General features: G+C 52.8%; 9 protein-coding genes across 9 annotated transcripts; 5 read left to right on the forward strand and 4 right to left on the reverse strand.

Annotated features, from left to right (window-relative positions):
- Positions 1–1,227: 1,227 nt before the first annotated feature.
- Positions 1,228–3,727, forward strand: BO72DRAFT_491039 (uncharacterized protein; the record flags this gene model as incomplete). The annotated part of the gene is made up of 2 exons (XM_040948163.1): positions 1,228–1,365; positions 1,424–3,727. The coding sequence occupies 2 exons, from the start codon at positions 1,228–1,230 to the stop codon at positions 3,725–3,727; spliced, it is 2,442 nt and encodes an 813-aa protein (XP_040806560.1).
- A 197-nt stretch (positions 3,728–3,924) lies between these two features.
- On the reverse strand, positions 3,925–4,852 carry BO72DRAFT_454282 (uncharacterized protein; the record flags this gene model as incomplete). The annotated part of the gene is made up of 4 exons (XM_040946178.1): positions 3,925–4,300; positions 4,371–4,447; positions 4,550–4,564; positions 4,772–4,852. 4 exons carry the CDS (start codon positions 4,850–4,852, stop codon positions 3,925–3,927), a joined length of 549 nt encoding a protein of 182 aa, XP_040806561.1.
- Positions 4,853–7,090: 2,238 nt separating this feature from the next.
- On the forward strand, positions 7,091–7,984 carry BO72DRAFT_443412 (ATP synthase subunit C family protein). The gene has a single exon (XM_040943565.1). It carries the CDS (start codon positions 7,200–7,202, stop codon positions 7,674–7,676), a length of 477 nt encoding a protein of 158 aa, XP_040806562.1. The 5' UTR covers positions 7,091–7,199; the 3' UTR covers positions 7,677–7,984.
- Positions 7,985–11,396: 3,412 nt separating this feature from the next.
- BO72DRAFT_464398 (bZIP transcription factor) lies at positions 11,397–12,539 on the forward strand (the record flags this gene model as incomplete). Its single annotated transcript, XM_040946637.1, has 2 exons — positions 11,397–11,811; positions 11,875–12,539. The coding sequence occupies 2 exons, from the start codon at positions 11,397–11,399 to the stop codon at positions 12,537–12,539; spliced, it is 1,080 nt and encodes a 359-aa protein (XP_040806563.1).
- Positions 12,540–12,593: 54 nt separating this feature from the next.
- Positions 12,594–14,458, reverse strand: BO72DRAFT_1699 (MFS transporter). Its single transcript, XM_040939362.1, has 2 exons — positions 13,906–14,458; positions 12,594–13,845 (listed from the first exon to the last, which is right to left on the reverse strand). The coding sequence occupies exons 1-2, from the start codon at positions 14,227–14,229 to the stop codon at positions 12,649–12,651; spliced, it is 1,521 nt and encodes a 506-aa protein (XP_040806564.1). The 5' UTR covers positions 14,230–14,458; the 3' UTR covers positions 12,594–12,648.
- Positions 14,459–14,491: 33 nt separating this feature from the next.
- BO72DRAFT_491044 (uncharacterized protein) lies at positions 14,492–14,749 on the forward strand (the record flags this gene model as incomplete). Its single annotated transcript, XM_040948164.1, has 2 exons — positions 14,492–14,603; positions 14,658–14,749. The coding sequence occupies 2 exons, from the start codon at positions 14,492–14,494 to the stop codon at positions 14,747–14,749; spliced, it is 204 nt and encodes a 67-aa protein (XP_040806565.1).
- Positions 14,750–16,904: 2,155 nt separating this feature from the next.
- BO72DRAFT_464400 (cytochrome P450) lies at positions 16,905–18,770 on the reverse strand (the record flags this gene model as incomplete). Its single annotated transcript, XM_040946638.1, has 6 exons — positions 16,905–17,067; positions 17,124–17,658; positions 17,712–18,174; positions 18,242–18,324; positions 18,378–18,624; positions 18,678–18,770. The coding sequence occupies 6 exons, from the start codon at positions 18,768–18,770 to the stop codon at positions 16,905–16,907; spliced, it is 1,584 nt and encodes a 527-aa protein (XP_040806566.1).
- A 1,053-nt stretch (positions 18,771–19,823) lies between these two features.
- BO72DRAFT_491046 (Diacylglycerol acyltransferase family) lies at positions 19,824–22,579 on the reverse strand (the record flags this gene model as incomplete). Its single annotated transcript, XM_040948165.1, has 4 exons — positions 19,824–20,811; positions 20,893–21,285; positions 21,335–21,976; positions 22,029–22,579. 4 exons carry the CDS (start codon positions 22,577–22,579, stop codon positions 19,824–19,826), a joined length of 2,574 nt encoding a protein of 857 aa, XP_040806567.1.
- Positions 22,580–23,299: 720 nt separating this feature from the next.
- BO72DRAFT_418609 (cytochrome P450) lies at positions 23,300–25,364 on the forward strand. The gene is made up of 6 exons (XM_040942636.1): positions 23,300–23,436; positions 23,489–23,584; positions 23,649–23,718; positions 23,776–24,331; positions 24,381–24,756; positions 24,821–25,364. Exons 1-6 carry the CDS (start codon positions 23,347–23,349, stop codon positions 25,142–25,144), a joined length of 1,512 nt encoding a protein of 503 aa, XP_040806568.1. The 5' UTR covers positions 23,300–23,346; the 3' UTR covers positions 25,145–25,364.
- The last annotated feature ends 543 nt before the right edge of the window (positions 25,365–25,907 follow it).

Here is a 25,907-nt window from a genome sequence, read left to right on the forward strand (position 1 = left end):
GGAATGCAATTGATAGGTCAGCAGAATAGAATCCGTTCAGTCAGTGCATTTCATTCTAATCCCAGGGCAAATAAATGAACACTGAAGATGGACTATCATGCAAGTCGTATCTGTATTAGAGATGAGCTCGACAAGCCACCCAGGGGGCATGAAAACGAGAGGTGATTCATATTCCTCGACTGGATCGATTCCTGTTTCGTGTTGCGCTTAAGCTTCGGGTGATACTTACGGAGAAGAAGTCCACAATCGACGCTCTAAGTACATTGTGCTACAGTGGCACAGGTTCTTTACATCGAGTCGACTTGCGGCCTGCTAGACGGTGAGAAAGATCTGCATTTGCTTGGAATGGGTGTTTGCGCCGAACGGTGGGGGGGTGGATCGGATCGATGCAACATTTGCATTTCCACCTCTCGTCCATCTAGCTAGGGGGATCCTGGAGAAGCTTTACACAGTATCATGCAGAGTAGCCTCAAAGAGAAATTGTGAACACACTTCAATGGCTTTTGGAAAGTATGAGGATTTAGCTGAGCCAGTCGGGTGGTGGGGCAAGTACATACTAGAAAGATAGACTCTCGGATGAGAACCTCAACTTCGGCGCGGAATGATTCCGAACGTCTCCCAGTCCATTGTTAAATCACATGACAATAAGTCATGTGCTTCGCAGTTCGAATCCGCCTGAGGGATGCTTTGATTTTGAAATCGACAATTGTTTGTCTCCTTGTGCTGAGCAATTCGCTTTTTCTAAATTGATTCATAGCGTCTACTACTTTTCTATGAGGGTGAGCGAATACCATCCAGAGTGGAATTCACATGGTGTTTCTCTAGCGGCGGTTGAAGTAGTCATTTTATCCGGAATGTAGCCTTCAAGGTTACGAGTCGCGGTGCTAAGCCCCAATAGTTCGATTTGAGGCTAACAAATGACTCACACAGCCAATGATAATAGAATCAAGACCGCGCTAGTCTATAGATTTATAAGTGAGGAGCCGTTGCACCAATCATGTTTGTCACGACACAAGGCGCAGCTTTGGAGCTATTGCATGCTGCCTGATGTGCTGCCTATTAGGGGCTGCTGTGCGGAGTATAAGTACTGTACAGAGGATTCTACCTACGTCCTTGCCACTATCATCTCTTTCCTCTTCATCTTTACATTCTCTCTCTTCACTCCATCATTTATATCGACGAAGCGGAGATTTTATTCTTCAAAAATAAGAACAAGAAACAAACAAGATGTCCGACCATACCACCACCACCACCACCACCACAGACAACACAACTGAGATCCTCCTCACCTCCCTCCCCACCAAGACCGTCACCTTCCAGCCAACTCGCGCCACTATCGTCCGCGAAGTCCCCGTCACGATCCACGTGAGTCCCGTCCCATCCCCTTTTCTCTGATGATCTAGATCACTGACAGGGGAGAAAGCCCGGTCCCAACACCCTAACCATCCACGGCCTCGACCCCCAAGCAGATTTCGATTCGATCCGCATCGAGGGCTCGGGCCCCGCTTGCATAACGGATTTCCAGACGGAGGTGGTCAAGTCGCGGCTTTATGCTTTGGAGGCCAACGAGGGTGAACAGGATGTAAGTAGTAGTGATTCGTCTTCCTCCGAGGATGACGAGGCAGACGATGAACCCGAGGAGCTTCGACTCGTGAGGGCAGAGCTGCGCACGGCGAAGGAGAAGGCGGCGTTGGCGGGGATCCGGAGGGATGTCGCGGGAAGTTTGATTGATTTCTTGCAGGAGCAGAAGAGGGGATCAGTTTTTCCGACGGCTGGCGCCGGGTTTGGGAGACCGCAGCAGCAGCAGCAACAGGTGGAAGTGTATAAGGTCGGGGAGTTCATGGATCTGTTTAATGCGCGGGGGAAGGAGGAAGGGGAGAAGCACTATCGGGCCCTTGTTGAAGCGGAGGAAGCGGAAGAGGATGTGGCGAGGTTAATGGGCAAGGTTCAGAAGGTGGAGAAGAGAGTGTTCAAGGAGAAGAGGAAGAAGGAGGCGGCGCGTGAGAAGGAGAGGCAGGCCCGCAGGAAGGAGAAGATGCAGAGAAAGGAGAGAAAGGAAAGGCTCGAGAAGGAGCAGAAGTCGTTTCGGAAGAATAGGGTCGGAGAGGTGGTCGTTCATCTGGACGGCGAGGCGCCTTTCGCTGATGGTGATGCTGATGATGGGGAAGGCAAGAAACAAGGCGACAACAACGTCATGCTCCGGTTGAGCTATGTCGTCGCTGGACCCAGCTGGGTCCCACGGTATGATCTGAGTATCAACACGCCGGCCTCCTCGGCCAAGATGGTCTATCGGGCCGAGTTTCGTAATGCGTGCTCGGAGACGTGGCGCGATGCCCGCGTAACCCTGTCCACCTCGCAGGCCTCGTTTTCCGGGCTGGGAGAGCGCATTCCCTCGCTCCAGGCGTGGCAGCTGATGGTCCAAGCGGACAACAACAATAAGAACCAGGAGCAGACCTCGTGGGAGAACATTCTGCGTAGCAAGCCTGAGCAACGCCATCTTATGCCAGTACAGACCCTCCACAAGTCGCTTTTCCAGCAGCAGCAGCAGCAGCAGCAGCAGCAGCCGTCGCGGAACGCATCAGTGTTTGGGCCCAATCATGTTGTTACAGCGGCTGCGTCCAGACCCTTTGGTAATACTGCACCAGCGGCTCCTCCGCAACAAGTTCAAGGCGGATTGTTCGGACAAGCAGCAGCCCCTCCACCACCCCCGCCCCCGGCCCGGCAATCTGGGGGGGCTCTATTTGGTGGCCTACCACCAACCACCACAAGCGGTCCTTTGTTCGGTGCGCCAGCCAACCCACCGCCAACCGGCACCAGTGGTCCTCAATCTGGCGGATTCGGACGATCTATGAGTGGAGGGCTGTTTGGAAGTGTACCTGGACCTTCGCAAGCTCAGCCCACGGCGCTGATGAGTACAACGACAGCATCCATGCAACCATTCGCTCAATCCGGGGAGAACGATCCCACCCAAGAGGGACCCAAGCCCTCCTTTGGATCGCCACCACCACCACCAAAAACCATTCCAGACCTGGAACACCAAGAATCCTTCCAGCAAGATTACGGCCTCACAACCACATATGACCTGCCCGGTCATCGCACCGTCATCCCATCCCTCGTGGCCCGGCGCCACCTCCTCGCCGACCTCCACCTCGACTCCGTCACCCTATCCTACACCATCGTCCCCAAGCAGCGCGCCGCCGCCTTCCTCCAGGCCAAGATCCAGAACTCCTCCGCGTCCGTGAGCCTCCTCCGCGGGAAAGTCGGCATCACCATCGACGGGACCTTCCTGGGGACCGCGGACCTGCCGAGCTGCGGGCCGAAAAAATCGTTCACCTTGCCTCTGGGCGTGGATCCACTGATCCAGGTCACGTACGGGCGGCCGACGGTGCGGCGCACAACGGGCAGTGGGGGCTTGTTTTCCCAGAAGGAAGAGGCGGCGGTGTTCCGCCGGACGTGCCGGGTCAAGAACACGCGGAGCAACGCCGTCGAGGTGGCGGTTGTCGATCAGGTGCCCGTCAGCGACGATGAGCGGTTGAAGGTGCAGATCCTGGAGCCCAAAGGGTTGGTCCAGGAAGGAGACGATGCGCAAATGAAGGAGGGGGCAGTGCATCTGGGAAAGGCCGGGGAAGTCAAATGGGTGGTCAAGTTGGCGCCTGGGAAGGAGGTGAAATTGGTGTTGGAGTATGAGGCCAGGGTACCGGCAGGGAGTGAGGTTAGTGAAGTCTGAATGAGTGTTTCGATCCAATCTTCGAAGAGATAGTCCGGCGCGGATAGTTTTGTCGAGGCTCAGTCTGCTTTATAGTTAGTTATCACCTATGTGATTGCATCGTTCAGAAACACCAATCACAAACCAAGATAAGAATAAGAAACTCCTCAACCACGTAGCCTCTTTAAAGTTGGTGAACTCCATGGAATCAAACGAAATCACCACTCCCAACTCCCCGGCATCTTCCTCTTCCCCTCCTCCCCCTCCTGGGCTTTCTTCTCCGAAGACTCCTCCTCGGCAGCCTCCCCCCACCTCTCGCGCCAAACGGCCAGCTCCTCCCGCCAGAGATCCCGTACGCAGGGGTCACACGAGCTGCCACAGCACTCGCCCAGCCCCGGCGGCGGCGGGGGATCGTTGTAGTCGCGCTCCGCCGCGCGGAGGAGCTGCTTGGCGCGCGTTCCCGAGAGATGTTTGCGGGCGCGGATGACCGTCGGCGTTTGCTCGGGCGTGTAGGCTGCTTGGGGAGACATCATTCTTGTAGCTTTCTCTGTTCCCAGATAGAGAGTCGAGATGGAGAGGTGAAGTTGTTTAAGACTCGGTTCAGTTGAGTTTTAAGAGCGATATAGATATATGTGCTTGTACATTTGCAGGATAGGGATTTTACCGATCTGGAGGAACTACGTAGGGAAGAGTCGGAGAGCCCGGTCGGGTAGGAACGGGGTGGGTTTGCCGGGTGGAAGCCTTGTACTCGACATTGTAGTTCATTATGCGACGCAGAACGATGCATGAAACAGCTATATACTTGCTAAGAATTGAGAAGCAAGATGCGATCTGTTTACATACAATTGACGAACCATACTATAGAAGGTGCAAAGTGTATGGAGTGAGTGTAGGTAACCTGCAAGCGTTTGTTATCTTTCCGATTCGTAGCCGCCGCCATACCTTCTCTACATATTACATGGACGTGACCCGAGGTCCAACAATCACCCGCTGGGCCGGCTAGATCGGTGCCTGAGGATTTCAACTGTAGCTCCGATACGGTATCCATACCAGATTTACACTTACCCTTACGCACGAAATACACGAAACACGCTGGCACTCCCCAGCAACCTGAACCTCCGCCCATACATCCGCGGGCTCCTCCATGATGCGACGAAATCAACACAGGTATCAATCACCCTCTGGACCCATAATGGATCGTCATGCACTTGTTTTAAAACCATCGCCGCGTTCTCTCTCCTCTTTTCCTATCTTTCCCCCTCCTCGACAGGTGGCAATCACAAGTATCTACAACTCCCTCATACTCAGACTTCTGCCCAGCTATACGGAAGAACCCGGCTGGAATAGCTTCCTCAATCCCTGTCTGCGGCGGCTGCATGCTTAAATTGAAGGCCAGTTTGTCCGTTGGGTGGCAGCAGTTCAAAATCCCAGGCAAAAGCTCCCTCCCCCTGCTCGGTTACGTAAGGGACGCAGGGCGGCTGAGATCATATCTCGATCACCGCCAACCGCGTTAACTAGTGCCAACTTGGGCATAGTGCAGTAAGCATGGGTAAGAAATGTGACAATTTTGAGAAAAGGGGGGAGGGAGAGATGGTGAAGAGATTGAAAGAGAGACTCCATCTGACTGTCCCATTACTGGACAAGACTGCGAGGTATAAATATGAGAGCGTATCTCTCTTTCCTGGGGATGGAGTGCCGAAGGAGGAGGGGGGGTGGACGGGGGCTAACTACCCCGAGGTGGTGAGCGAAACCTGCGATCCATCCACGACGGAATTTGCTGCTGCGTCGAATTGGCCAGAGCAAAAGAATAAAAAAAAAAAAAAAAAAAAAGGGCGTGCACTGCTACTGCTGGCACTAGCGCTGACCGTCATGGGATTTACCTCTCGATTGTTTTGTATTTTATTACTCTGGTCGGAAGGGTGAGAAACAGCTGGGAGGATTGTGACGTTTTTCTTCCCGAGGATTTAATTTCTTTGGCTAGGGTTAGGGGGGAAACGATGGTGGGAAGCGGGAGTGCAGACGAGCTGACTTCTTCCACACCAAATTTGGCCGGTTTCTCTGATCTATCCAAAAGCTATATAAATCCACATCACCTCCCTCGAGCCAGCATTGGGGGCAACAGACAAAGAGAGAGAAAATGGATGCAGTGACATTCCTTTTTTTTTCTTTCCTCTGGTTCTGCTGAAAAGTTGGCGTCGATTTCATCACGGTGGGTGGTGCCCCCAGCTTCGAGCTAGCTCTTCATGCAGCTTAGCTTTTTTTGTTCCGGCGTCGACGGGATGAGTCGGGTTGGCCCAAAAGAGCAGGTTCCCAATCAGACAAGTCGGTGAGGCGAGGCAATTCCCTCCGAATTTCAGCTCACGACTGCAGTAACGACACTGTGCAAACAAACCTGCTTGCGTCGCCAGTGGGAATTCTGTTTCTGGGACAGAACCTCCGGCGCTGGTGGAGCCGCATGCCCGATTCGGCCCGGTCTATTGAGACCGAGCAGGCGGCCAGTCTGTCATTGGCTACGGATGCACCGCTAAGTGGGTCATGTACCACTTTATCGGACCCATTTGGCTTCTGGGGTCCACTTTTCTGGGACCTCCTTGGTTTTTTCGCTCTCTCACACTCTGCTGCTGCTCTCGTTACTGTGATCCCTCCTCCCTCACAGTCAGCTTCAGAACAACCAGATTTTGTGCATACCGTAGGCCAGACTCTCCCTACAGCCAATTGCTCTGTCCTCAGGGTCGGGAAACCGGAAGATGGAAGGGCAAGTCCATTTTATATGTAAGGAAGAATGAAGGGAGCTCGGGGTGGGAATGCTCCCTACCCATCCTTCTTTCTCTCCACCACCCCCTCTCTCCCCCCCTTGGCCAATCTTTCCCCGGTCACCCTGGTTACAAGTAATCTTACTGTAAAGCCAATTGCTTCACATCGGCATACGGGGGAAAAAGCACAGGACCTGGTCATGGACGAGAAGTGGGTGCGCAATGGCAGCATCGCCGCAATGCGACTCGTGGATAGTACGGCCAGCGGACCTGCGCGGCCGGACAGAGACCCTGAACAATTGGCTGTACCGGCAGCATTGCGCGCTTGGCCCCATCCCGAACGAACCCGAACTGTCCGCGAGAGCGTAAAGCAGATGGTAATTGCAGTGTATGATACCAGTCAAGTAAGATAGAGGACAATCAATTACTGGAAGCACACACGCGCCAGGCCCCGGGTAGGGCTTTTTCTCTTCCCAACAAGCGCACTAACGGAAGCCGACTGGGGGGCTGGTGGGCTCGAAAGGGTAAAAAACGCGAAAATTTAGCGGGAAAGTATTTATGGCCCGGAAAGGTCACTGTTGTCACATTTCCTCCAGGTTTTCCTCCCAGAAAAGTTCTTCCTCTCCCTCTTCCTCTTTTCTCCTCTTCTTCTTTCTTCTCTCCTTCCTTCCTTCCCATCCCCCATCTTCTCGAGAAAAAAATCCCAGTCTTCTTTCTCAAGACCAACCCACCCCATCACAATGGCCTCTTCCCGTGTCTTCGCCAGCCGTCTGGCTTCCACCATGGCTGCCACCTCCAAGGTCGCCCGCCCTGCCGCTCGCGTTCAGCTCAACGCTGTCGCCCCCAAGCGCACCTTCACCACCCAGAAGAAGATCAACATGACCCCCTTCCAGACCGTCAAGCGTCAGTCTCCCTCCGGCCTCATCCAGGCCAACGCTCGCCAGGCTTTCGCCGCCCAGGGCCGCCGTCAGTACTCCTCTGAGATCGCCGACGCCATGGTCCAGGTCTCCCAGAACCTGGGTATGGGTTCCGCTGCCATCGGTCTCGGTGGTGCCGGTATCGGTATCGGTCTCGTCTTCGGCTCCCTCCTCCTCGCCGTCTCCCGCAACCCTGCCCTCCGTGGTCAGCTCTTCTCCTACGCCATTCTTGGTTTCGCCTTCGTCGAGGCCATTGGTCTGTTCGACCTGATGGTTGCCATGATGTGCAAGTACGTCTAAATTTAACGCAACCACTTTTCTCCCACGACAATCGAGCCGCATATCATATCTCCTAGCGAAGCGTTTGCGGTGTCCGGCAAATCTTGGAAGGGATCGAATTTTTTTGTGAGATGAAATACGGGAAGGGAACAAGATGGGATGATGACGAAACCAATTTCACAAAAAGACTCTCACAAAATCTACGAAGCTTTTTCTGGATCACTTGTACAACAATTCCACAAATGAAACAATCGGTTTAATGAGCGTGCTCGTCCGGTAAACCGGTTATCTTCTCTTCGTTCCATTTTTACCTTTCTTTTCTGTTTTTTCATCTCCCCCAAAAAATTGAGAACGACTGGATTTTTTACTATACAGACACTTCCCTTTCTTTCTAGGAGGTTGATCATTTTGTGGTGGTCTTTTTATATATCATGTACTACTCCCTATTTCCTTTTTCCCCCTCAGGTCGTCGCCTACAACATGCAACCAATATACACTGTACATATAGAGTTAAAATGGCCACTCTAAACCCATCCTTCTGAGCCTTCAAAACTCGGTGTGTTGTCTTGGGGGAGCCAAGTAGACGATCGATGGTGAGGACGATCCAGAACAGAGGGACATCGTAGAATCACCGACAAACCCCCATATTCTGGGGTAAAAAAGAAGAGAGCTTGAGCTTGAGCTTGAGTTTGGAGTGGTTCCAGTTTAGCACAAAACAGAGAGCTCTTGAGCATCCATCGAGTTGTAGTGACCAGAACCACTGACAAGTCGTTTACGGTATGACGGAATTTAGAGAAGGTCAGAGCTCTCTCCAGGCTCCCTCCTCCCCGTGGTGGGTGCGTGTGGAAGAAGACGGATTGATGCCAGCTGTCGAAAACGGATGAACCTCAGGGCTGCCTTCTCCCCCTTCCCTTTCCTGTTCTTCCGGGGAGAGGGGGCGGCCGACGTCCAAGATAACTGGCACTGGCTCCTACGGAGATCGTTATCAATCACCATCAGATCTCAATCAATGCTCTAAACACTCAATTGCGGTTCCCACTCTCCTAACTCTGTATATAGTCTTCCCACCCGTCTTTCTTCACTTAACTCTGTTCACACATTCCCCAGACTTCGCAATTGCTGTGTGCGCGTGTATCGGGAGGGTGGGTGGTAGTGTAGGAGGATCCTTCGCCCACCGGTGCCAGCACCAACTTACCGTATGTACTGTACGATAATGTTACTCCCTAGCTAGCCACGCACGCCCTTCAAGCCCAGAGTAACAGGGATCAATTATGATACATCCAACATCCATCTATCCAACCATTTCTTAATCACCCTCATCAATTGCCTAGAAGATATTCATGCCAACTGCCTTTTGAACTTGATGAATCTCAAAAGTCGTCATCCTCGCAAGAAAAACTTTTCCTCTCTCATGCACGGATGCATGGATTAGATGCATGCAGCCACCACAAACCACTCTCTCTAGTTTAATTACGGCGGCTGTCGAGCCCAGAACCAGGCTTGTAATGTGAACCACTCCGGTCCGATCAACGGACAAACTTTCCCATCTAACCGCGGTGATACGCCGGTTTCTCCTCCATCTTACAGGTCCTTCGCCGGATGGGATGGGCAGGGATGTGAGAGGTTTCTGTCCTTTTTCTCTAATCCTTGCTACAGGTTGTGGATAATGGGGTGAGATATACGGATACAGTAAGCAAGCCTTTATTATTGTATTGCAGGGGGTGGTGAGGTTCGTGAGGTGGAAGAGTCTATTTCGACGGAATATCTCACGTCCCTGCTGGAAAGGTAAGTTGTTCTGATACGGACCATCAGTTCTCCTGGCCCGTCGGTGGACGGGTAAATTGGATTCCAGGTGTGATGAATCATGGACAGACAACCCATTTTGTGGTTGCTGGTCTGTCTTGTCTGTTCTTCAGTCGTGCCGAGTCCGGGTATTGATGGGTAGTACGTCGTAGGCTGTATTGAGCGGTACAGGAGTGCTGTATGGCTGTGACGGGTTGGATACGGGCCTGTGTATTTCGGGTTGGATGGGCTGCCAGGCGGAGAAGGTTTGCCGGGTGTTGATTGGGGAGGTTGCCTGAGGGATTGTTATTGATAGATATTCCATGTGGATAGCACTTGGGTTTGAATGTAGCTGTAGACAATTATTGGAGGTGTGATAAATAAAACGACTTATAGTCAATACCGTGCGTATTACTTGATAGCAGTTGGAGAGTTTGCTTTGATCTCCGAGGGAGCTAGCTCGAAACTGCTCAGACGAGGTATATATCTTGATGCCGGAGGTCTCTGCAAGGCGCGATATCGAAAACAACTCGCTCAATAGAAGCTATTCGATCTCGGCCATCTTGCAGGACCTGCTTTATGCTCTATACTAGACCTACGAAGTCCCCATCTACACAACTGATCAAGATAATTCCCTCTCAAGCAGTTTGAGACATGGGACTTCATTGAGTCACGTGACATTGCAATGCCTTAGGCAGCACTGACTTGGACATCTTCCCCGCGGTCCACCTGTCGTCTGCCATCACCCACATCTCCATCTTTTGTCCGCCCGTGCCACGTTCTTCAACTTACTTACCGCAAAGACCCAAGCCAATCAAGCTCGACGCTCTGACTCTATGGCCTCCCCTCTTTCCCGCTCATCATCGACTACTCTCCAAGCCTGTCCGCGCGGTTAACTTTCCCAACACCGATTTCGAACTTCAATCAACATCAAACCTCGACCGAGACCTGGGCTGAAACAGCACAATTGGACCGGTTGGTCCAGATGTACCCACCCGATGATTGAGGATCCATTCCAAACCGCACAACCCCTCGATAGCACCCGCGAACTCGGTTATTCGCTCCCGAGAGCTTATGTCGGAATCGTTAAGAATAGAACACAACGGGAAGATAATGGCGAGAGCACGGCATGCATCCGGGGACACTGGCGGCTATGCTGGGGGAGGAGTGCGACTCGCAGTCGGAGATGCCATGCTGATGTACGAAGCATGGCTTCTCGCGCGCCGACAAGCTTGGTCGTAGTGGCACCGGCGGCTCAATGCGTCTCCTCTACTGCGTGGATGCACCCGTGAAGTATCCAGGATCGTAGTGATGTACTGGCAGGAGGACTGGTAAAGCACCTAGGCGTAGGGAGCAGTTCAGCTGGAAGGAGAGCGAAAGTGCCGCCACTTGGAGTAGGAGTAGGAGTAGGATCAGGACTTATCAGTACATCATGGTAATTTAGAATCTGGAACCATGTAGATGTGTACATGGAGCTCCAGACCTTGCCCTGCGTTAACGCCTAACAGTCTTACCAGACTTGAATAGGCTCATCTAAGGTCATGCCCGATTTATCGATACATCGGACCCTTCATCTCTCACTATTGGCCAATAGCGCATTCAGTTACAACCAAAGACATCCTATCAACCAGGGAGCCTATCCTGCAACTGATGGTTAAGTTTGAAATTCGATCTTCGGTGCTGCGAAGTCACAATTCGAGATATCATCACTCGAGACATTGCTGAGTGATGTCAATACATTTCCTCGATTTCATCCAAGCCAATTGAGTGAAGTTACCTTTTCCTATAGATTGCTCATTGTGCATAATTCTCAAAACCCGAGCATAAAGCAGAGCACGTGACTTATACACCCAATTGGCTGCATAACTTGGGCTACCACGGATGATCACCTTCCACCTTCGTCTCGACCTCAATGCCAGTCAGACACGTCCGATCAATTCTTCGAAGAATGTGGCTCAAATGTCGGATCACAGTCATCTGAGCTCGGCGGAGAAGAAGCGCCTCCGCGATCGGCGGGCGCAGCAGAATTCTCGAAGTAAAAAGTTGCAGTATCTCAGTCACCTCGAAGATCGCATCGCACGGCTCGAAGAGCAGGTTGCTCACTGTCGGCAACAACACACCGATGAAGGCGCCCAACAGCGATCTGAAGAGATAGAGACTCTCCGGAGGCAGAATGCATCTCTTCTTGCGCGTCAACGACAGCTGAAAAGTCTCCTGCAATCCTGGGACATCGATGCGCTGACGTCTCCGGAAGCTCTCACCGGACCGGCTTATACCCCCGAGGCGCCCGAAGTCGAGAACCAGCGTCCTCCTATACTATCGCCACCACCGCCGATAGCAGTTTCCCGCAGCTTGATAGACCCCTTGGAAGCTAGTAGAAGAACTCTACCCATCCCGCCGATCGCTCCAATCCTGCCACCGCTGCCGCCACTCGCAGCAACTATCAATTACGCTCACGACTCTACAAACCCACTAGAGCCACTCTGGAAACGCATTCCACTCACCAACGACGACCCGTCAGCCCCCTACATGACTTGGGTAGCTTACCAGGAGCAGATCAGAGCATCCCCGGACTCCCCCGCCTCTCCGCTGGATCTCCTGTACGGCTCCAAGACCAACGTCCTAGCAGACCTAGTCTACCGCACCACGAAGCGACGGCCGCTGCGCGACCCCGAGCGCCTGGCCTGTGGGTGGCTAGCCTACCACCTCCTCAAATGGATGTACTCTCCCAGTCCCAGCCGATTCGCTCGGCTGCCGACCTTCATGCACCCGAACCCTGACCAGATAAACATTCCCCACCTTGGGTCGATCGACCTCATGATCTGGCCGCAAATCCGGTCCAATCTGATCCGTCGTTGGCAAATTTACGAGGGTCAGCGTGACGATCTCTTCGGGTTCCTGGCCTGTTGTCTGAAAGTTCGCTGGCCGTGGGGCGAGAGTATCCTCGAACGCGACGATCAAGATCAACTCCGTATCCGACGCAGCTTCTACGAGACGTTCATGACCATCGAGGGATGGGGACTCACCCCTGATGTCATTCGAAGCTACCCCAGTATTTTGACGGGGGTTGACCTGCAGTCTATTGTGTATGAGGTCCTGTGATTGATGAACGAATGGTATTAATAAGTCGAATCTATTCTATATGGGAACAACGGAAGTCTATCAAAACATGTTAAGCAGGTCATTGCATCGTCTTTGTGGCCACGGCTCATCAATCCAAGTCAACCGGAAACCTCTCGCGGATCATCTTGCCGTATCGGGTGAACAGCAACGGGACCGGCACAAAGGCCAAGGCCAGGAACCCCAACAGCGAGTTACCCCATCCGATGCCCATGTTGCGGAACATGGTAGGGCCTGCCAGAGGTAACAAAGCGCCCATCAGCGATCTCGAGGCCGTCATGGTGGCGTTCGCGGAGGCCGCATAGGCCGGGTATGCGTCAATGACATAGGTCTGGACGGGCATCCAGATGCCGAGCATGCCCACACCGAAGGGAATCATGCCGATGATGGGGACGATCCAGTGGACTTTCTGCGCGTTCTCGGCCGACCAGCCGTACCAGAAGAAGGTGATGGGGATGATGCAGCTGAAGATGATCATCAGCGGCAGACGCATCTCGGGCTCGAACTTGCCGCCGTTCTGAGCGGTCAGCTTGATGACCATGCGATCGTTGGTCAGTGATACCGTCAACAGGCCGATAAAGAACCCGACGCCGATGCCGATGTACGCGAGGCCCGCGAGACCGGTCGAGAAGCCATACCGCTCCTCGAAGACGGAGGTCACGGTGGTGAAGAACAGATACAGCAGACTGTATACGAAAGCGATGTACACGGAAAGAAGGAGCACAATAGGCGACTTGCAGAACAGCACCACGGGCCGTTTGAGTCCCTGCGCCAGAACCCGACGGGCCGAGGGCGGTGCCTGGTGCATACTGCCGGTTACGTCGTAGACGCTGCGAAGGTCGACCCTATCCAGCTCCTTGGCCAGCCGCGCCGTCTTCCATCGGATCAGCAGCGGCGCATACGTCTCCTGGTTCAGGACCTCGATCCCGGCCGAAATAACCGCACCGCTGATAATCAGGAGGTAGAAGACCCAGCGCCAGCCGATCGTCTCACCGACGAAACCACCACAGATAGGGCCAATGATGGGCCCCACGAGAGGCCCCATGGCCCAGATGGCGGTGGCCCGACCGCGCAGCTCGGTTGGAAACAAGTCCGCGATGACTCCGGCGCCCAGAGTCACGCAGCCCGAGCCGCCGATGCCGGTGAAAAAGCGCGACACGATGAGGGTGGTCATATTGGGGGCGCGGGCGCAGCCGATCTGCCAGACGACGAAGAACCAATTCGCGCCGCTGAGGACGACCCGACGGCCGTAGATCTCACTGAGCGGGGCGAGTAGCAGAGGGCCGAACTGGAATGGATCAGTTTTCTGAGTGCGTCCGAGGGGGGACAAAAGCATCCGACATACCACGAACCCGAGCAGGAAGATGGTTACGCTGAAGGAGAGCAAGGTCTCGTTGGTGACCATGAACTCCTTGGCCACGAACTCGATCGCCGGGGAGAACATGCTCGACGCGAGCGGCGAGATGAAGGTGATGGAGCTGATGAGCGCCAGCAGGGTCCACTTCTTGGAGGCGGGGAAGTTCTGGGGGTTGGCCGGGTCATCCTGGCTATCCCACCCCACGAGCCCACGCGAGAGATCTGTAACGGGGAAGAGGGTCTTGAAGTCCTCGGTGGTCGATGCGGTCTCGGGCTTTTCGTGTAGGCGTTGGAACTCTAGGTCGTCCTTCTTCATGGCTGCTGCTGAGCCGGGGTCGGAAGTAGCCCACCGAGGAAAGAAGGATGTAGTACGAATGTGAAGAGGATTGTTAAAAAGGGGGGTTATCAGATGTGAATCAACAGATGCAAGTCCGTAACCTGTTGATTATCGATTGAAGGAACCGCTGGTGCAACGGGAAGAGCAAAAAAGCAAATAGCAAGTCATCCAAAGACCCTGCAGGCCGGAGAGTATTTAACCTAGTCATAGCTTATTGCTCCCCCCCCCCGTCTGCCTCACCATGTTTAACGCTCAGCAGGGAGTCCCAGCCTGGCCCCAGAGCAATACGAAAAAAAACCCCACCTCTGCCATCATTAAGCTGTCCAGACCCGAGAGCATGGCTGAGTTGAAAAGTGGGTTCATGGGGAATGTTTTGGGCACTGCTAGTGCTGACAAGGCGGCCGCAGTAGCCGATTGGATCAGCCGTTTTGGGGAAATCATGCGCGATGATGATGATGGTGATGATGGTGGTGGTGGTGGTGGTGGTGGTGGATGCTGATGACATGAGATAGCGTGGTCCTTATTCTCTGCAGGGATTGTTTGTTGCCTTGTGGTTCGTTTGGGTTATAGGTATATTTCAACGTAACCGGATTGGAATAGACTAGACACCTATCTACTGGATGAATGTAGAGCGAACAGACACAGCCTCGGGATCCTGTGATGATCACGCTATACGGGGTATGTTGTTTTTGTCTAGGTGTCACGATTTCCGTGATCATGATCCGGGAATGCGAATTAGGGCAGGGCAGGAGGGTGAGAAGTGCTCGCTCACTCAGCTCGGCCCCATTCCGGGCAGAGAGCAAGCAAGTAAGTAAGTAAGCACTACTCTTATTTTCTATATTCGTAGGTAGATACGGTATTTCGGACGAAGACGGCGATATTAGCCTTGATTCCCCTTCACCTGATCTTTGGCCACTCAGGGGTTTGTGTACTGTAGAAGTAAACATGTTCTGGACCTGTTCCTTTTTTCATCCCGTCGAAGAAAGGAAATTCTTGCCGGCGATGCGGCAGTCAGAAACGAACAAAAAGGCTAAAACCACCGACGACAGAGGGGCAAGGGGAAAAGAAAAAGCTTCGAGCATCAAGCTCCTACGCCTTCCCGCTATGGAACTTTGGATTGAATGAAGCAGGAATTTGTCGGTGAACAGTACCTACCATACACGGAGTACACGAGGCTGTGATGCACTCACTAGTATAACTTAGCGATTCCTTTGGTGGTAATCTGCCCCGGCAACGGACAGTACGACAGTACAAGCAGAGCTGAGGGCGCGGCTCTTTCTCGCGATCCACTTTTGTGTCTGTGTGTGTGTGTGCAATGGGATGGGACTACGGAGTAGTGTTTGGGTGTTTGCTGTTTAGTCCGGCCTAAGCCACGTTGTTTATTGTCCCTGGTAGTTAGTGGGATAGTCTAGTGGGAAGTGTAGGGGAGTTCAGCCTTGTTGTTATTTTTACACCTTATAGGTGGGTGGATGGGTGGGTGATGATGGCTCTTCGTCGATTTTACCCGAGCCAAGCATTGTGGGATGATTTTGCTAGGTACTAACTTAGTAGTTGGTTCTGGTCTGGTGGCGGTGTGAAGTGCCGTAGGCACTCGACGGGATCGCATACCTGATCTTGAGGGATGTGGCGTGCTGAATCGTGGTTTGCATTATGCTGGTGTGGTTAGTTTTACCTGGTGACTCTGGTGACAAGTCGTGTTGTCTGTGTTTGGTTTGGTTTGTTGTTTGTTGGCGGGACGGAGATCCGACCGACTGCTTTTTGTTCTACGCGTGAGTATGCTTCATAAGTGCGGCCACATTAAATATAAATACAAAAATCATATGCAGTTTACTTATCATCCTAATCAATATACTATATACGATAGATATCGAGGCTATAGTTGGAACAACAGCAGTGGGGTTTCGGGGTAGGTTCTCTGAAAATAGCAAGTTTAGTTTGTCGGCAGTAATCTCCCCACCAGCATACATCCGCTCAATTGACAGGCAGGGGGGTTTATCCGGTGATCGATCGGTCCATCGGTCCCTCGGGATTAGGAACTACTTTTAGGTTCATTTTTTCTGGAAGAAAGTCATAGTTAACTTAATAGAGAGTCAATCCATATGCCAGTTAACTCAATAAGGGAGATGATGTGAGATACGCTGGTTGGACTTGTGGACTTGAATTTTGCCTGAATCATGTGGAAGTGCTAGGTACGGCGGATTCGACTGAATCTATGACGTGGCATGGATTGTACAGGGTACCAGTGTCTGAGGGAGGCTGATGCTATTGCTGGTGCTCTGCTAGTCAGTCTGGGCGAGGCTGCTGGCCGGCGCATCTCGGCTACTCTTTCCCGAGTTCTATCGGGTAGGGTTTCGGGGTGGCCGAAAGTCACGGGAGGGGTTTTATAGTGCCAGACAGATTTCATGCATGAGATGATGCCTGGCTTGGGCCGATCGGATTTCGCCTAACTTGGGTCGAGAGAAGGGTTTATGTGCTAGTGGGTATGGGATAGTTATAGGTACACGTACAGAGGTATTCTGCACACTGTAGATACCATGGACGGACGGTCCAAGTACGTGCATGGAATAGTAGAAACTACAATCATGCTCAGTGTCACTACCGACCCACGACCCAGCGCTAGCTAACTGATAATCCCCCCCCCCCCCGACCTCAGCTCAGACCTCGTATTGCCGCGGAATTAACCGCACGGGCAACGCCTTCTTCATCCAAAGCGATGTAGTCCGCTGATTGGCCCACCCTTCCCCTCCCGGCATCAACTCCGCATCAAAGTTCCAGAACAATTTGCTCACGATCAACTGCAGCTCCGCATACGCAAGACTAAGCTTTCGTTAGAACCTCCCTCTATCAAACGAATCGAAACAGGTGGCACCTACTTCCTTCCCAGGCAATTCCTGGGCCCGTAAGAGAATGGATGAAACGCCCCGCGATCATCTTTCGCAAAACGCGCATCATCCTCGCCGGCCATCCATCGCTCCGGCCAGAACGTGTCCGGGTCGCTGAAGTTACGCGTTGATCGGTAACACGCCCAGTGGTGGAGACCAACGGACGTTCCCGCGGGGACAAACCGACCGCAGATTAGTTGTCCCGGGGCCGGGGTGACCCGGGGCAATATGCCGGGCACGGGAGGATACATGCGAAGCGATTCCTCGAGCACAGCGTGGAGATACGGGAGCTGGGCGGCGCGGTGGACGGTGATGTCCCGCTCGTCGGAAAAAGCCGCACGAATCTCCTGTGTCACCCGCGACAATGCGCGTGGGGTGGTGAGGAGATAATACATCGTGCCCGAGAGAACGGTGGCGGTGGTTTCGCTGCCCGCGATGATAAGGGTCTGGCCTTGCGTGACCATCTCTTCGAAGCTCAGGCCCTCGGGGCCTATGGCCGAGCGAGAGCCTTTGAGCATGTAGTGGACTGTTGGAGCCTTTATTAGCGTGAGGTCAGGAGAAAGAGTGCAGCTCACGCACCAAAGTCCTGTCGTTCCGTCTTGTGCTCAACTCGACGGGACAGCTTGCCCTTTGCTAATTGATATATGTATATACGGTCCTGCTGAAGGTGTCTCGGTGCCCAGAGCGAAGCCGCCCAAAGGCTCCACGGAGACGGCAACAGATACTTGGCGGCGCGGAAGTAAACCAGTACGTCCATCAGTCCGGTTATGGCGGCGAGGTAGCGAGACCAAACGCCCTTATACAGTAGACCAAACGTGTCCCCGAAGGCTAGGTCACCGATAATGTCGAACGTCGTAAAATTGAACCATTGGACGATGTCCACCACACTACCTCCGGCTTGATCAGCGTGGTGATGGAGTTGGCGAATGAGAAGGTCGACATAGTGTTGAAGGGCTGGCTCTTGGGCGCGAAGAGCCTTCTCGGAAAATGCATGCGATAGGAGACGTCGAAGACGTCGGTGGTAGTCGCCGTTGGCTGCTACCTGCATTGCAGAAATTCTCCACAGTGGTTAGGGCAGGAGTCACAAAAGAAGACGGAGATAGACGTACGACACTCCACTGCCCGTTTGGTGGACGGGTAAAAAAGTCTTGATCTTTCTCAAAGACAGCTTTGGTATCGCGAGTTCGGTGGCCTGACGCAGTGTGAGAGATGAACAGGCGGGCTATGTGACTGAACCAGACATACCGCAAATCTCGTTCCAGGCCTGACCGGAATTGTATGACAAGCTGTCGGGCGCGATGCGGACCACCTCGCCGTACTGGTCGTGCCATTCCTTGATTCGAAGATGGAGGCATCCCCGGAGCTCGAGGAGCACCATGTAGAGCCTTGTTGCTCTAGCAAGTATTGGCCCTGGATGAGATCGAAGCGGATGCAAATAGACATTGTATACAAGTTTGGCACCGGTAAGTATCCCGATAATATAGAAGATAGCCTGGGAAAAACTAGTCAGTCGAGGAAGAAGCTCAATCACCGAGAGATACCTACGAAGAAATTATGCGAGAAGGACCAATGAGAGAGGGGCGCAACCAGAAGGTTCTGGTTATTGTGGACTTCTCTATTGGCCTGTAGAGAGTCCATGGCTGAACAGCGGAACGAAGTCCGACTTCCCTTAATCTACGCAAAAGTGCCTGAGGATCCTTGCTCGGTGTTCCGATAAAGGTCCAAGATTTGCGAACGAGATGATTGTCGGTACGTTCAAATACCTCTGATGCGTGACCAGCGTAAACTGAATACCGAGGGTTGATAACGCAATAAAGACTCTGTGCACCACCGGTATAGACTGATTGTAGCGCGGCGATACAAGGTAATTCAACTCCCTCTAGCGACAGCAGAGAGCCGTGAGAGAAGAGATGTCTCGGTCATTCTTATATAGCTCTCTGACTGGCCAATATCCCATCTTCCAGTCGGATAGGTCGGGTGTCCAATCGATCTAGGAGTCTGCGGTGAACGCGCAGGAATGCATGGTGACTCTGGGGAGAGCTGCTTCATGCATTATGGCCGGTGGGTTGTCCGAAGATCATCTCAGACGGCCGTGCATAACGTAGATTTGTGCACGATTTGTGTATGAGCATCGGCCATAATGCGCGTTTGTGCTGAGGGATCTGCACTCTTTCGGGAATATTGGAAGCAAGGGATGCTGGCTCTTTGGGCATGGGTTCGTGGTCTGGTCTGACGTAGCTACAGCCAGAATCGTCTCGTCAGTGAGATGCACATCCCATAGGTTTGGATTTGATGAGATAGATTGTACGTAGTCAGGGTCATGCATTCTCTGCTTCTGAAGGTGGTTTTGGTGGTTGCTGGAGGCCGTGTCGTGGACAACAAACGAGTTTGTGGAGGGAGAGGCTGTTGCGAGAAGGAAAGGTTGAGAGGGAGTGTAGCGGGCCGAGGGTGGCGTCTTCTATGCGGTGGAAAGCCTAAGCCACTGCAGGACTCCGGCGGCATGGGTATGGAACTTCTTTGGTCTACCATATAACCTACTTGCTAAAAGTTCTTTTATTTGCAAAGTTATATTTAGCTTCCTGAGCCGTTGAGTATTCAACTCGAAAGTCTACTCCTGGTATAAAGTCACAACGCCATATCCGAGATATCCCAAGTCCCAAATCAAACCAGTTAACTCCAATAACCTTAGAATTACTCCACGACTTCGAACTTCACATCCTTGTTCGGCGCGAACGTCTCCTTCCAACCATCATACAGCTTCCCCAGTTCCGTGACATACTGAGCGTGGACCTCGTCAATATACGCCTCATCTGGCTCCCACCGCTGCTGCTTCACCTCGATCGGCTTGCCAACCACAACGTTCAAGGGCCTCCGATGCGGACAGAAGAGTCCAAATCGACCGGTCGAGAATGCCACGCGATGGCCCACCGCGAACTCCCAGGCTCGCGCCACCAGCCCCAGCGCAGTTGAACTGTTCACGTCCACGCAATCAAAGAGCTCATTCTCACCGAACGCGATGACAGGCACAAGATCCGCACCCGTTTGCACCGCCACCCGCACAAATCCCTTGCGGATCTTCACCACCACATCCATGGTTCCGGGCTTCGCGATGTTGTACTCCCGACTCCCGCCCACGGTGATGGTGATGGCGCGACCCATCCCGCGGTCGTCGTGGCCGCCGCGGGTCAGGTGTCGGATACACGAGGAGCGCGACACACCGCTTGTCCCAAGTGACAAAAGGTATTCGCGAAGGAGAGGAGTGGTGTAAAAGCTGTCCTTCATGAGGAGTGTGTTGGTAATCCCCGGGAAGAGTTGGGAGAAGTCGGCTGCCTCAGCGGCAAAGGCACCGATGGCGCCGCGGAGAGCGATCCCATGAGGATGGTAGCCGAAGATATAGCGTCTTTGCGGTGGAAGAGGCACGGTACGGTACAGTGTTAGTGGGAAGTAGTTGGCGTAGGTTGTCTTCCAGATGGAGGAGTGACGGAATCGGTCGTTGCGCAGTGATAGAGTGCCGGTTTTGTGGGCCTTCGAGATGAATTTGATGTAGAGGATATATACAAGAGCGAATAGACGAAGGCGAGGGATAAGTAGAAGAGAGTAGCCCAACACCGGGAAGAAAAGCCAGGTGTTACTCAGAATAGTCATAAGGAGAGTCTCGTAAATATCCGTGAGGAGAGGTCTGGAACGATGATTAGCTTTATTGTAATTCGAAGCGAGGGCAAAGGGGGAAGGGGAGGGCGAGGCTTCGATTAGGACATACTTCGAATCTCCCTTGCCTGCTGTTGTAGGCTTCTGGGCAGTCTGGAGAACCATACCCTGGCGGTTCTTGACTTCGTACAAAGGACAGTTGGTTTTCATTTCCGGTAAGCGCATGGCAAGCTTGCCATGGTCACGAGACTGCGCAATCTCCAGGATTTTTTCCGCCGCTGCAACTCGTCCCTCCTTCCTATGGCAAAGTTTGGCAAGCTCGCTCGCCTTCTCTCTATATGACTTGTTGTTCATGACTTTCAAGAGTCCCTTGCTCAACTCCTTCGCGCTGATATTGGGCGCACGGCTCTTGTTGCCATAGACACCAATACCAAGCCATTCAGCTCGAGCTGCGTTCTCGTAGCAGTCTTGCCAGGCTGGAAGCACAACATGAGGAACACCGTTTCTAGAGAGGTCAGTCACAGTTCTCGGGGATCAAGGGTAAGGAAACTTACTGAATGGCCTCGTACCATGAGTTGGCACCTCCGTGATGAACTGAGCAGACTAACCCACCCGTCTCGAGCATCGCCATCGGCTCGACCTCAAACCAAGCGCGAACGCGGACTGAATCCTCCTCCATCTCCCGCTTCAGTGGCTCGATCGACCGACCGTAGATGTCGTCTACGTCGTGCGGATGTTTGGGCAGTTTCCAGAGAATCTGGACTTTCTCACCCTTCCAGCCATTGAGAAACATCTTCAGGCCAGTGGCAATCTCCTCCGCAACCTTGGGATCAGGAGCATACAAGGTACCTAGATTGACCAAAATAGTCGGAGCATTCGCGAGCCAGCGCGCCATCTCCGGGTCCTGCTTCTGCACCGATGCAGTTGGCAGCAGAATTGGCCCACAAGGCAGAATGTTATCGGGCATAACACTGAATGGCCAATCCAGCTCCAACAAGCCTGGTGAAATGTGAAATCGATCGGGCCGCCATGCATCTGCGAAGGGGAACCTGCCATGGATCTTATGCTTGATGCGCCATTCTCTGATTTCACGACGTCTACCACTGCCGTGGTACATTTTCGCCGTCTTCAGCACGGCAAGGGCATTGAGGGGCACTGTATGCCATGGGATGGGATAAGCGAACCCAGTGCCAGGTCTGGAATTTTTGTTAATAACGGTCCGAGGCTAGCATGGTTGGCAGTACATACAGAGGATACTTCCAGAGAGCCGCAGAATTGGGTTGCATGCCCAGGACAATGTGACTGATTGACGTCGTGTTGATAAGAATGGCCGTGTGGCCGGCATTGTACGCAGCGTCCCGGCCCTGGAGGAAGAAGAAGTCGACTGCTATCGCATCCGGCTTCACTCCCTTGATAATCTCGACGCAGCTTTCATAAATGTCGACATACTCGTCCTCGGTCCAGCCCCAGATGTCTTCGCACAGAGACTGGAACCCTAAGACTGCACCATGGTAGCCGGGAGGATGAAACGCACCCCTCTTTCCGGTCCGGATGAAGACATCGGTGTTCGAGGGGCCTCTCACCGGGTGAAAGTGGATGCGAGATCGGAAATCCTCGTCGTATGCAGCAGCATTGTCAGCTACCAGCTTCTCAACCCGGCGTTCAAGGACAGCGAATGAGCCAATATGAACATCAACATTGCCTTGAACAAGAAGCTCATGAGTGATGGCGAGGATGATGTTTGTTTGACCATGTTCGCTGTTTGCCAGGAAGAGGACCCGGGTGCGCTCGTCTGCCATAGTCGGCAAGAAAGAATCTGTCTGAATGGAAGTGACAGATTTGAAGTACAGAAGAGGAGAGGTAAGGACTTGTCACACCAAGGGCTTATATAACTGGATTGTCACCAAAATGGCAGAAAAGGGGACGAGCAATTTGGAGGGAAAAGTGGGGAACACCAATTGGTGGAATGGCCCCAGAAAGATCTATCGCGAAAAATGGAAAATGGTGAAACATTCGCGTTCGGACATTGACCGTGCTTGGACAACGGTCTGACATTTTGGCGTTGAGGCCCTTATATGGACCTGAAACCGCGACAAGTCAGAGTATACGATGTTTCTGGTAGATGAGAGCGGATGCGACTGCCGCAGGGGCAAGCATAAACTTTGGGCCCGAGGATCCCCAAAAATGGGGCAGATCCACTCTTAACCCTGACCCGGGTTCGATCTATCGTCAGGAACTCAAACCACGCGCCCAATCATGATCGTCAAGAATCACGCATACATTCTGGTCTGATCTGATTAACTGGATCAGAATCAGGCCGAGGAACCTGTGCAACAGAAACATGGACTGAGACCGGTAGATGCATCTAGCCGGATGGGATCAGGAGAGTAACTTTGCCTCAACAGCGGTACAGCTAGTTCAAGCGTGATTCGCCTAGGGGCGCTGAGAGACCATTGCCCATGCATGATAAATAGATCTGGCCCATAGCACGTCTGAGGCGACTTTGTGGTGGTCAACTACTTTCGTTCTTGCAATTGCACTCGTTCTTGTAATCACTCTCGTTAAGATGATCTTTCTGGCCATGGCCGTGCCCTCGGGGCAATTCGAAATCAATCCTTCGGGAATAATCTCGCTCCCAATTCTCGCCATTGTGTTGGTATGTTGGAATTAAACAAGCTTCTTGACGGGTATGACTGACACACCACGAGATCCCTTGGCTTCTCATTCTTTTCATCCAATTGCTTCCTAAGGGACCAATCATCAAGGGGGTCCCAGGCTCGTTCCTTGATTTGTTTCTCTGCGGTGTACGGTTTCCCTTCCTCTTTGCACAGACAACGGAACGGCCGTCTAACCACCCTGCATCTGCAGTCTGCCACCAAGATCGCCTTCCTGTCCGGTCGGAGTGCCCATTACTTTCATTCGTTGCATGAATCCTATGGTACACTCCCCCTTGATAGCATCTGCGGCCTCTGTGCAGATATCTGACTTGACTCAGGCAAGATTGTGCGTTTTGCTCCAGGCCAGGCAACTACCAATACCGTCAGAGGTCTGCGCAACATCTATGGTGCTGGCTCGGGAAAAGGTACCGCCTTCCTTAAGACCGGTTTCTACAAGGGTATCTCGAGACGGAATATCTTCACTGCGAGTGACCCTGTCTACCATGCCTCGGTACGAAAGCTGTTCGCTCCTTCCCTTAGCCCCGGCAGCATGCAGGCCCATGCAGGTGTTATCAAGGAGCGGATTCTCCATTTGCACACGACTATGAAGGAGAAGCTGGAGAAGGCAGATACACTGTCTTTGAACCAGCTACTCTACTGCCACTCCGTCGATACTGTGTCGGAGGTGCTGCTCGGAAAGCCTTTGGGCTGTCTCAAGCGTGGAAAGCCTTATTTCTGGACCGAGCAGCTGCCGCGCATCTTCTACTGGAGTACCATCCGTGATCAATTCAAGGGCTCCGGAGTGCCGACCATGATCAAATGGATGCTCCGCCATTTGATCCGCAAGGGTGTTCGCCAGTCCGCAGAACAGGCGAGAATGAGACTCATCAATGAGTGAGTGCTGACTAGCATACGATTAAGTCCATGGCTAACATGCAAACAGACAGCTTGGTGCATCTCACACTCGTCGGGACGTCATGGTCGAGGTGATGGAGCGGGCAGGCACAGGCGACCTGCCTGTTCCTGAAATTGCCGAGAATTTCTCCGCCATCATGCTGGCTGGTTTCCATACCACCCAGAATGCTCTCTGTGCGACCATCTACTTTGTTCTGACCCATCCTGAAGTGCATGCCAAATTGAACCAGGAGTTGCGCTCGGCCTTCACGTCCGCAGAAGATGTTTCAGGGCACGTTGCACAAGAGCTGCCATATCTGAACGCTGTTATCACGGAGTCCCTCCGCTTGTATCCTCCTGTCCCAGTGGGAGGTCCGCGTGTTTCACCCGGAGCCTACGTGGATGGCACCTATATCCCGGCCGGAGTAAGTTTATCTGATATGTTCCCTGTCCGGCCTTTCCCCCACTGACCCTGCCTTCCCGTTTCAGACTGAGATCTGCACTTCGATCTTCGCATTGCACCATAACCCCGAATACTTCAGTGAGCCCTACGAGTTCATTCCCGAGCGATGGACGGAGCCAGGCTGTACGGACAAGAAGGAGGCCGTTCAGCCTTTCCTGGTGGGCAGTCGGTCTTGTGTTGCCAAGTACTTCGCCAAACAAATGATGCAGCTGACTCTGGCTGCGTTCTTCCTGGATTTCGATGCAGAATATGTGGGCCCTGTCAAGGATTGGCAGCGCGAGAGTCGCTGCTATGCTTTCTGGGAGCTTCCTGACCTGAAGCTGAAGCTTCAGAAGCGTGAGATTGATTAATTTGGTGGACCTATCGATCGATTCCAAGATTCTAGATTCAGAGGGGGCTGGTTCTTTCTCGGGTTTGGTTCTTTTCTCCCACCACCCACATTGACTTATTCATCCATTGATGATTTTTCTTTTCTCTTTACTGTTGTGTCATGGCGACACTCACATTGATTTGCGGATTGACAAGTTGGCTAGTGCTTCAGGTTTGGAAGTGGATCCATGTTATACCCCGGTTAAAGTTTAGGCGTGAAACGAAATAGTTAGCAGTAGACAAATGAGAGTGTCAGATCTCCCAAAAAACAAACGGAATTGAGTTTTTACCTTCGGAGATTGCCTTAAGTTGATTAAGTTGATTAAGTTTTGGTTTGCACGGTACTCCGTAAACGTTGTTTGGGGAGCTTGGTAGAGTGGCCCAATTTTTGAGGCCGTCGCCAATACGAACCCCGGTTTCAGCTTTCAACCATGAATGAAGAGTTTGAAACCCAGCCCGGACCAGCCTGAGATCCCCGTCCGTTTACCTCCATCTCTTAAACAGGCTGTAATATCCGATCTGTCGATCTGGTTCGGACACCGTTGTGTTTCAGCCGCAAGGCTGGGGTGATTGGTGACTGGAGGTGACTGAAGTTGACTGAAGTTGACTGAAGTTGACCTATCTACCAGCCCTAATAATTGGAACCAGGGCCATTTGGCTTTCCGGTCCCTGATCGTCTCCTTCTGCCCATCCACGTGAAACACTGGTTCAACACAACTGGCACCGATTCTCATCTTTCAGTCC

The sequence above is a fragment of the Aspergillus fijiensis genome (assembly GCF_003184825.1).
Source record: "Aspergillus fijiensis CBS 313.89 unplaced genomic scaffold BO72scaffold_1, whole genome shotgun sequence".
Classification (NCBI taxonomy): Eukaryota; Fungi; Ascomycota; class Eurotiomycetes; order Eurotiales; family Aspergillaceae; genus Aspergillus; species Aspergillus fijiensis.

What these genes read in the sequence shown, in the direction of transcription:
- BO72DRAFT_443412 (XM_040943565.1), top strand. Translation starts at nt 7,200, where the DNA reads ATGGCCTCTTCCCGTGTCTTCGCCAGCCGTCTGGCTTCCACCATGGCT.
- BO72DRAFT_1699 (XM_040939362.1), bottom strand. Translation starts at nt 14,229, where the DNA reads ATGAAGAAGGACGACCTAGAGTTCCAACGCCTACACGAAAAGCCCGAG. An exon ending in CCATCTTCCTGCTCGGGTTC is followed by an intron (nt 13,846 to 13,905) that starts GTGGTATGTCGG and finishes GATCCATTCCAG; the next exon opens with TTCGGCCCTCTGCTACTCGC.
- BO72DRAFT_418609 (XM_040942636.1), top strand. Translation starts at nt 23,347, where the DNA reads ATGATCTTTCTGGCCATGGCCGTGCCCTCGGGGCAATTCGAAATCAAT. An exon ending in TTGATTTGTTTCTCTGCGGT is followed by an intron (nt 23,585 to 23,648) that starts GTACGGTTTCCC and finishes CTGCATCTGCAG; the next exon opens with TCTGCCACCAAGATCGCCTT. An exon ending in TTCGTTGCATGAATCCTATG is followed by an intron (nt 23,719 to 23,775) that starts GTACACTCCCCC and finishes GACTTGACTCAG; the next exon opens with GCAAGATTGTGCGTTTTGCT.